This window comes from Rattus norvegicus, chromosome 16 (assembly GCF_036323735.1).
Source record: "Rattus norvegicus strain BN/NHsdMcwi chromosome 16, GRCr8, whole genome shotgun sequence".
Taxonomy (NCBI): Eukaryota; Metazoa; Chordata; class Mammalia; order Rodentia; family Muridae; genus Rattus; species Rattus norvegicus.
In genome coordinates this window covers 80,515,745-80,524,971 of record NC_086034.1, presented here as the reverse complement: position 1 = coordinate 80,524,971, position 9,227 = coordinate 80,515,745, and the positions used below count along the sequence as shown (strand labels likewise).

Below are 9,227 nucleotides of genomic sequence, written 5' to 3'. Positions count from 1 at the left end.
AAAAGGACATAATTTTGTAGATAAAACAAAATAATGTCATGACCATATTTATGATTACATGTTTGGAAAAGTGGATCTTAGAAGATGGGGTTTCAATTTCTCAGAGATGGAAGGAAGTAGAACTGGTTCTGAATTCTGCCAGGTTTCATGGCTTATTATTTTAGAATACAAAATATAATATACATAGAATTAATTAAACAATATAATGAGCTGGAAGCATATAATGAAATTAGCATGCAAGGCACTGAGAAAGCATTGTCCAAGGCAATAATTGGCAGACATTCCTTCAGAGTAAATTTTAAATATAATGAATAAAGGATTAAGTGGATGACAGATATTCAGGTAGTGATGAGTGAATATTAATGAGTGATAATTTGATAAGATTGATAGGTGACAGTGATGACAGATGACTAAACATTTGTGTACACAAAATCATACTATACAGTTTAATATCCATTTTCACGTATTTTCTTTACAGCTGTGTGAAAGAGGGCATATTTGCAAATCATGATAACTACCACTGTGGGACTGTGCCACAGATACCATCCAGACCCATTGGTACCATCTCTGTCCCACCTTTTACTTTCATTTCTCCCCTTCCCTCTTCACCCTCTTTTATGATGACAACAATCCAGTCTCTCTGCCTCTACTAATTTTAAAAAATGTAGAATTCAAATGATTTTACTCATCTTATCACGCACAATTATGTGCTACATGCTCTGGGGGGGGGGGAGGTCAGTCTTGCATTCACAGTACCAAATGAGGAAAATGTGTGACCTGGGATACAGCCATATTAATCCTGACTGTAGCACACTTTTTTTTTTAAATTTTATTTCTTTTTTCTTTTTTTCTTGTATTTTTTTAAAATCTACATTTCAAATGTTATTCCCTTTCCTGGTTTTCCATCCATAAGCCCCCTATCCCATTCCCCTCCCCTTCTTCTATAAGGTTGTTCCCCTCCCCAACTCCCTCCTCTTCCCGCCCCCACAACATTCCCCTTCAGTGGGGGTCCAGCCTTGGCAGGACCAAGGGCTTCTTCTTCCACTGGTGCCCAACAAGGCCATCCTCTGCTACATCCTCTGCAGCTAGAGCCATGGGTCAGTCAATGTTTTATGTACTACATGATTCTGGCAGGAATGCTGCTGCAAATACACACTAGAGACTTTCACAGCAGCCAGAGGGAAGATACCCTATACCCTGTGTGCAGATCCACACAGAGGAAGCTGACAGCATAAGTACTCCAAGTCTCAAAACCAGTGTCATACACATGAGATCTCAGTGCCTGGACATTGGGAGCATGCTCAAACTTGGGGAATTCTGTCTTCATTTCTTCGCTATAGTTCTTCAATCCAGTTACAAACCAAGTTTAGAGATACTCGTCTTATCTATATATCCCGAAGTAACAGAACACCATCCCCTGAAATAACCATAATAGACAAAGTGATGCTGCAGTTGCCATGGAAGTATAATGGCAACACAAGCTCCTTCTCAGAAGGATTACAAAATTCCTCTGGCTTTGTCTTCAACTGAAAAGCTTCTCCATGGATGTCACTGTGTGCTTCGAAGAACCAAAATATTTCTGGGAGCCACTGTCCTTCTATGGGTCCTATAAGGTGGCTATAGGCACAGAGGACTTGTGTTCTCTGAAAACACTTTGATTCAATGTGCTGGAGAGGATGCCTGTTACTTCTTAGCAACCACAAGTATCTCTGTCCCTACAGGCCTAGGGTTGGGGGGAGGCAACTGCTCTTCTGGACACAGCTGGGCCAGGGTTTGGAAAAGAAAGATCATTGTTAAGATCTCTTTCCATGCTTCCACTTCAAATGTTAAGTCTCTTAAAGCCCAAGTAATGAAACCTGGGAATTTGGAGGGAAAAAGGAGAACTTGGTGCAGTATAAACACTTGCTCTAGGATCCTAGCTGGGGAGTGGGAATGTAAGCGGCATGTGAAATAAATTGTGAATCTGGCTGGGCTGGGTGGGTATATTCATCAAGGATTCTTTAGAGTAACAGAACTTACAGAATGAATCTATCTATCTATCTATCTATCTATCTATCTATCTATCTATCTATCATCTATCTACTTAGAGAAAGGGGATTTATTAGTATGATTTACAGGCTGTCATCCACCTAATCCAACAATGTCTAGATGTGAATAGAAAAGTCCAAGAATCTAGTTGTTGTCCAGTCCTTAAGGTTGGATGTCTCAGCTGGTCCTCAGTATATGCTGAAATCCCAAAGAAGTGAAGGAATGGACTTGCTAACAGGGCAAGAGAAGCAGGCAAAGAGCAAAAGCTTCCTTCTTTCAGGGTCTTGTATAGGTTTCCAGCAGAACATCTGACCCAGATTAGAGATGTTCCCGGCTCGAAATATTAAGATTAAAGATGTGTGACTTGTGATCTCAAAGGTCAGAATTTGGAGTGGATCTTCTTATTTCAAAGTAAGCAAAAGTCCTTCATAAGTGTGACCTCCATTTTGGAGTTTTAGTTCCAAATGTCATCAAGTGTAGTCCAGGGGATCCATCACAGTGGGTATACAGGGTAAAGTCAGCTAGACATGCTATGCCTGAGCCATGTAGCTCAGGCTCTGGTTCCTGGGACACTGTCCTAGTTGACACAGGTGAATATTCTTTCACCCCTGGCCTGCAACAGGTGACAAACAGTGATAGATGTCCACCTAAGCTGATTGTCATCAGGGAGATAGACACCAAAGGATTAATGGGTTCTTCTGATACCAAAACAAGGGATTTGCTGCATTTCTGAAGCCACTGCTGTACAGAGCTGTGGGTATTATTATAGTTTGCTCTGTCTCAGTTCCTAGTCATCATAGTAACACTATATAGCCCTATAAAAACAGACCCACCAAGGCAAAGAGCTATCAGACTGCACTTTTCTCTGAGAACCATAATTTCAGTCTGTGGTCTCTCTGTTACAGGTATACCAGGACTCTGCTTCCAATCTCAAAGTGCTTTGAGAAAGCATGTAACCATGAGTACAGAGCTGACAAGCTTCTTAGTTCAAGTTCAACAGCTGTTAGAAAACCTACCTTGTACACAGGATCCTGCCCAGGAAGACTACTCCAGAAGTAGGAGGCATTTATAATTCATATGCAACCTCCAAGATGCACTGGTAGAAAATTAAGTTAAGGACATAGATGTGCCTTACCTGTAGAGACACTCGAAGGCACTGGCAAAGCTGCTGTGCTCCAACCTCGGCCATCAGATGGCCCTGGAGGGGCACATCTTGAATTTTAAGAGATATTAACTCAAAAAACAAACACGCCTGTCCCTTAGGATTCTTAATTTGCAGTTACATCCAGCTAAAATGGGGAAAGGTTTATAAACAGAGTAACAGAGACATTTAGAACAAAAATGCCAAACGAGGGGACCATAATGTTAAGGGTGTGATGTTCATGGTGAAAAATAACAATATCATTGCTAAAGAAACTTACCTTCAACTGAGTCTGCCCATATGCCAATACATGTGTCTGTGAGCAGGGGAGTTGTCTCTGGATTCTTGCTTCCTCAGCTATCCCATCAGAATGGCAAAAACCACCTTGCATTGATCACTGAGTCTTATTAACAGCCCATATAAGCCACTTGAGTCTCTAATACAGCTAATCCCCAGTCATGGCAGCCATGGACAATCAATTACCCAGAGAGTCTTGGAGTGGATGAATAGTGGCCACCCAAGTTTTTTTTTTTTTTTTTTTTTTTTTTTTTTTTTTTATTGAGGAGCTGGTGTGGGGGTATTTTTCATTTTTGGTTGTTTTTCACTTTGTAATAACTCAACTCCCAGGGAAATTATAACACCCTCCTACTTACCTGGTGGATATTTAGCGCTGCCATAGAGGATGGCTATTTGCTGAGCTTTTTTCTGGAGTGGTGCACTGTTGTAGGTTATCTGTATCCTCTGACATGCCACCTCTAGGGGTTGTAAAAGTTCACAAGAAAGACTTCCCAATTGACAAGGTAAAACTCAAGAGTATCCCTCCACCCCATCACACTTGCCATCCTCACAGGGGTGCTGGGGATCAAACTCAGGTCCTTGTGATTGTATGGCCATCACGTCAGACCCTGAGCCATCTCCCCAGCCTCATGTGCTAATTACCGATGGTGCCCATGATGCCACTGGCTTGGGAAAAGATTGAGCTTTATTCTCAATGTTATCAAGGATTATTAAAAACACCTCTTCTCAGTTCCCTCCCCTTCCAGAAACTTCCTTGCATATATGTGATAAAGCTAAAATAAATTCACACAAAAATAGAAATCTAAAATTAAATATTTAATTAGAACTCTGATTTGCTTTAAAGATAGGTGGCATTACACAGGTTATGTTACACTCTCTTTATAATTTTTTTTGACAAAAAAAAAGATACTGTTCATTTTAACAGGCCGCCTTAATATTAATACATGTTCGAATAGGATTGGAACTGAAAATCAGCTAGAGAGGGTAATGTTACATTATGGGGGAAAATTACAGTTTCATATTGTAAAAACATTTATTTTTTAACAATTTACCTACATTAATCAAAAAATTACAGCATATTTAATAATTTTACAAATTCTTCATAAAAAATATATCTCTGTACAAAAAGGTCTTCCGCACCTACGTTGTGACAGCAGCGTGTGGTGGAGACAGGAGGGGGGGGGCAGCAAGAATGGATGGTTTTCCTGATCATAATGCCAGCTTTCTTTTCTCCCTTTTTATAATAGCTTTTGTTGTTGTTGTTATTGTTTACAAAATATTTTACAGAAGAAAAAAATTATTGCAGCTAGCCTGAAGGCAAGATGGGCAAAGACAAGCAACAGTTGAACAGCTTCAAAGCACATAACCTGTCATTCATAGAGCGTGACTCCTCACTGTGCTCTGGGCGCTTCAGGGAAAAGTCTAGACCTCACTGAGGAAGGTGTTCCTGACTGTCCTGCTAGGTCTTCAATGCCTCTGAGACCTGGTGAAACACCACACACACACACACACACACACACACACACACACACACACACACACACACACCACATACACACATCCTAGGAAGGATTGAGCTAGGCTCTCAACTGAGAGTGCCGCTCAATATTGTATGTTGGTTTTAAATACCATGATGCAGTCTGGTAGCTGTAGGTCAGTTTGCACACAAAGGAAAACGACACTGGTCTGATGATGTGGTTCCTTGCATGTATGTATGCCCTGTCTAAGTCAAGTCTTCTTAATGTAACTGGCCAGGAAAGAGGCCAGGGATGTGGGGACAGAGACGTTAGTTTAGACTCCAAAGTCAGCATTTTGCACCTAGTCTGAGTGACTCAAACTTAGATATGTACAATATATATATGTTTGTGTGTGTGTTTTTATATACATCTAATATATATAGTAACCCTGTTCTCCCTTGCGCACTCTGGTCCGTGGACCTTCTGACGTTCTCTGTTTTGTTTTGGCTCAATGTGTGGTATAGAAGCACACTCTTGCTGACATCATCTGAATTTATCCCAGGGAGCCAATGAAGAACCTCTGTGGAGCCCAGAGGAACCCCGTGGATGTGTGTCGGCTTGGCTGGAGGAACCTATGTCAAAACTCTTTCCTAGGACATGGAGTCCTGGAATATGGAACCCAGTGGACAGAGTGTCAGCAGAAGAAGTCAGGAGCCCTGGCACACAACAGACAGCCCTTGCAAGAACAGTGGGCTAGAAGGAGGGAGCCCAGCCGGGCCTCTGGAACGCTCAGAATGCTGAACTTCCAAAGCCGCAAGCAAGCCATGTTCCGTTACCCACTGTCCTCTGGGAAGTCCTGCATTTAAACATCATGTAGATAGACAGATCCACCTGTCTTAAAGCTAGGCATGAATGTAGTCACCACAGCAAACAGAACATCAGCATGACATCCTGACCCATGTATCAGTGCAAATCTGGGATGTACAAAGGGGGGATTTTTACCACGTGGACTGTGCATGAAACGTCAAATAATAAAATAAGCATTATATTTCCAAAAATACTTTTATCAAACAAATATAAATAAAAATAAACATGATCTTCTCTTTGAAATTTCTTACAGACATTTCTCTAGCCCTGCCTTGTCTTTAGGCTGTTTATTTTATCCCTGTTGGCCATACCACCTATCTTATATATATCACAATAGATAGTCTATCAGTAAGGAATTTTAATGTTTCAAAAATCACTGTAATGATTTTTTTTTTGCAGAAAAGGCAAATAATCTATAAAACAGATCATCATGAGGGTGTGCGAGCGGTGCCTGCCCTTCCGATTCTGATTTGGACTTCTTTGATTTCCCTTTCGATTCCTCTGAGCTTGGGTGTGGCTGTGAGATAGACTCTCAATGCATTCTGGGAGGGTGATGTTACAAAACAGAGAAAGGAAACAATCCGGAAGGGAAGACTTCACTGTGAACTGAGTTCATGAGCTACCTAAAATAAATTACTATTCACATCTGTACATGGAAAACAGACATTGCTGGAGCCCCCTGTTATTGATTAGTATGGTGTAGACAATAGTCGTATGCACATGAAGTGGGGGGATACCAAGGGGAATACACGGGCTTCATTTCCACCACTGGAAGTAGGCAATGAATTTGACATGAAAATGTGGCCAACAGAAGCAATTAAAAGAGTAACTTCTTCAGCATTACTAGCACTATCTCCTTTTCAAAATCTGTTCTGTATCCGGGGAGACCTTCCTTTGCATCCCAAACTTAACTGACAGTGGCATCATTTGCTTGAGAATACGGTATGAGAAAATGCGTATGTACAATGTATAGTGGATACAAACCCTGTGGAAATAGTTTGTTTAGAAATCAGACTTAGTCATTCTTGACACACTAGTGCAAAATGTTGAGCATCAAAAAACTCTGGGATGGACCAGCTCTGACTGTGAGATCTGCAAACATCCCTAGTGGCTGATGGACGCCCAGTGGAGCCTGAAGATCCGGAGAGCTCCTGTCTCAGGCAGGGCAGAAGCAAAGCGTCTGTGTGTGCATTTTCCAGAAGGCGTCTTCTCCAGGAAGGCTTTTCTTTTGTAAAGAATTCATGTCCAGTGGATAGGGTTGAAAAGAAAACAGAAAAACACAAAACACACATCAAGTGGCTACCATGTTGTCGCCGCACCTGAGGGATGTATCGGTGTGCTCAGAAGACTACACCAAAGGCATCCTGGCCACACAGAGACACAAAAGTCAGAGGCATTAAGTACCACCGGTCTGGGAGACTCTGCAGTCTTCCTTGCCCTCGCTGTTGTCGGGGTCTTGATTTCTGGTGGATGCAGCAACCGGGCTTTTTATAAGCCACTTTCCAGATGAAGGTGTATTTGCAATTTGATCCTCAGAAGACTCGGGCATGATGGAGAAGACATTCCCACTGCGTTATGCCAGCAGACGATGGCCAACGTTGCTGCAGCAAGGTAAGAGTAGAAGGGGGTGGTATATGGCACCAAAGGATTTTACTGCTTGTCCATCAGAGGTATGGCTATGAGTCGGTCCTAGGGGGCACTGAGGGCTATACCACTGTACACACTGTGTTCAGAGTCGTGTCAAACCTCACAGCCTTGGCCTCTGTGGGTTTTAAGTTTGTATCATACATGGGGTTTTCAAATGAAGCTTGTCCATTACTGTTTTCATGGCCAGCATAGCCATTGTATTGAACTTTTGGTCTTGTTCTAAAGAGAAACAGAGAGAACATAGTCAGATCCCTAACTGGAATGACAGAGCCTCTACCCAGTCCCCATGCTTTCTCAGCAGGAAGCATTCCTGTAAAGTTATGGAGAGGGTGGGGTGTAGCAGCTACTTTACCGGTGGTTAACTCTTTAAAACCTGCCGTTTGGGGTTATAAACATAATGTAAAGTTGGAAATTATTTCCCATCTCCAAAATACCTCTCTATGCATTGAAGGGAGGTTTTGGGGAGCTATGAAGATATCAAAGGCAGGGAGATACTTGATCTAGAAACCCAACTATTGACAGTAAGCAGCAAGGATTTGGTGAAGCCGAGACAGGCTTCATTGTGGTGAAGTCAGTGCTCAGCCTGTGCCTCAAAGCTCATTTCAATTTCTAATAAGTTCATCACCATTAGCAGAATTCACCAAATGCTGGTTAATTTATATATATATATACCTCTGGTGGGTCACCTATAAGCCAGTTTGGGGCTGTAGGAATAGCTTGGCAGTTAAGAGCACTTGCTTCTGAGGGTCCAGGTTTTGTTCCCAGCTCCTACCTGGCAGCTCACTGCCTGTAATTTTACTCTGGAGGGATTTGTCGCCCTCTGCTGGCATCCATGGGCACTGTACACATAGGCAAACACTCATGTATAAAACAAAAGAACTATATATTTTAAGGAGCGTGTTTATTGAAATGAGACGTATTATCAAAATGTTTCTGTGGGTAAAGGGAACCCTCTAGTCACAACCCATGCTTAAAAGGGAGGTTTTAGAATAAGAAGACTTAAACAAGAGGATAAGCAGTTGACCTCGTCAGTAAGGTACTTGGCTCACAAGCATGGGGACCTGAGTTCAAATCGTCACATAAAATCCCAGAAGCAGTGACACACATCTGTAGTCCCAGCACTGAGGAGACACACAGGCAGATTCCTGGGGCTCACTGGCTTGTGGTAATCCTAGCCAAGGCCATGCGCTCCAGGTTATGTGAGCTATTGTGTCTTTAAAGCTGAGGTGAAGAGCTACAAAGAAGTGACCCATTGTAGATCCCAGGCCTACAGAGACACACACACATGTATGTGCACCTGGATGCATAACTGTACATACCAACTTAAAATGTACATGTAATACCCATATACCCTAAGACACACCAGACAAGAGACCTATCTCAGTGAGGCAGGTTTCCTTAGGACCATGGACTCTGATTGAAAACCACCACCTCCTCCTCCCCCTCCCCCCCCTCCTCCTCCTCCTCCACATCATCTTTTTCTTTTCTTCTTCAGCTGACATTTTTTGAAATTAAATTTATTCTTCACATACTGCAACCTGTCTGCAGATTCTCCTCTCCCCTCCTCTCAGCCTTTTCTCTCACCCCTCTCCCTATCCCTTCCTCCCCAGTGTCCCTTCAAAATAGAGCAGACCTCCTAGAGACAACAACCAAACATCCTGTATCAAGTTGCGATAAGACTGGGCCTCTCCCCTCATCTTAAGGCTTAATGAGGCACCCCAATAGGAGGAAACAGGTCCCAAATGCATGAAAAGGTGTCAGAAACAGGCCCCACCCCTTCTGTTAGGAGT

The 9,227-nt window shown here is 42.5% G+C and overlaps 1 protein-coding gene across 2 annotated transcripts in view; it reads right to left on the bottom strand.

Annotated features, from left to right (window-relative positions):
- Nucleotides 1-4,261: 4,261 nt before the first annotated feature.
- The window catches only part of Csmd1 (CUB and Sushi multiple domains 1), a 1,600,162-nt gene continuing 1,595,196 nt past the window's right edge, over nucleotides 4,262-9,227 (bottom strand). The window contains exon 69 of one of the 2 annotated variants that reach the window (XM_039094737.2): nucleotides 4,262-7,656. In XM_039094737.2, coding sequence (XP_038950665.1) covers nucleotides 7,497-7,656 — 160 coding nt within the window. In that variant the 3' untranslated portion in view covers nucleotides 4,262-7,496. The remainder of the gene's footprint in view (nucleotides 7,657-9,227) is intronic. The other variant, NM_001037327.2, reaches the window with a different exon arrangement.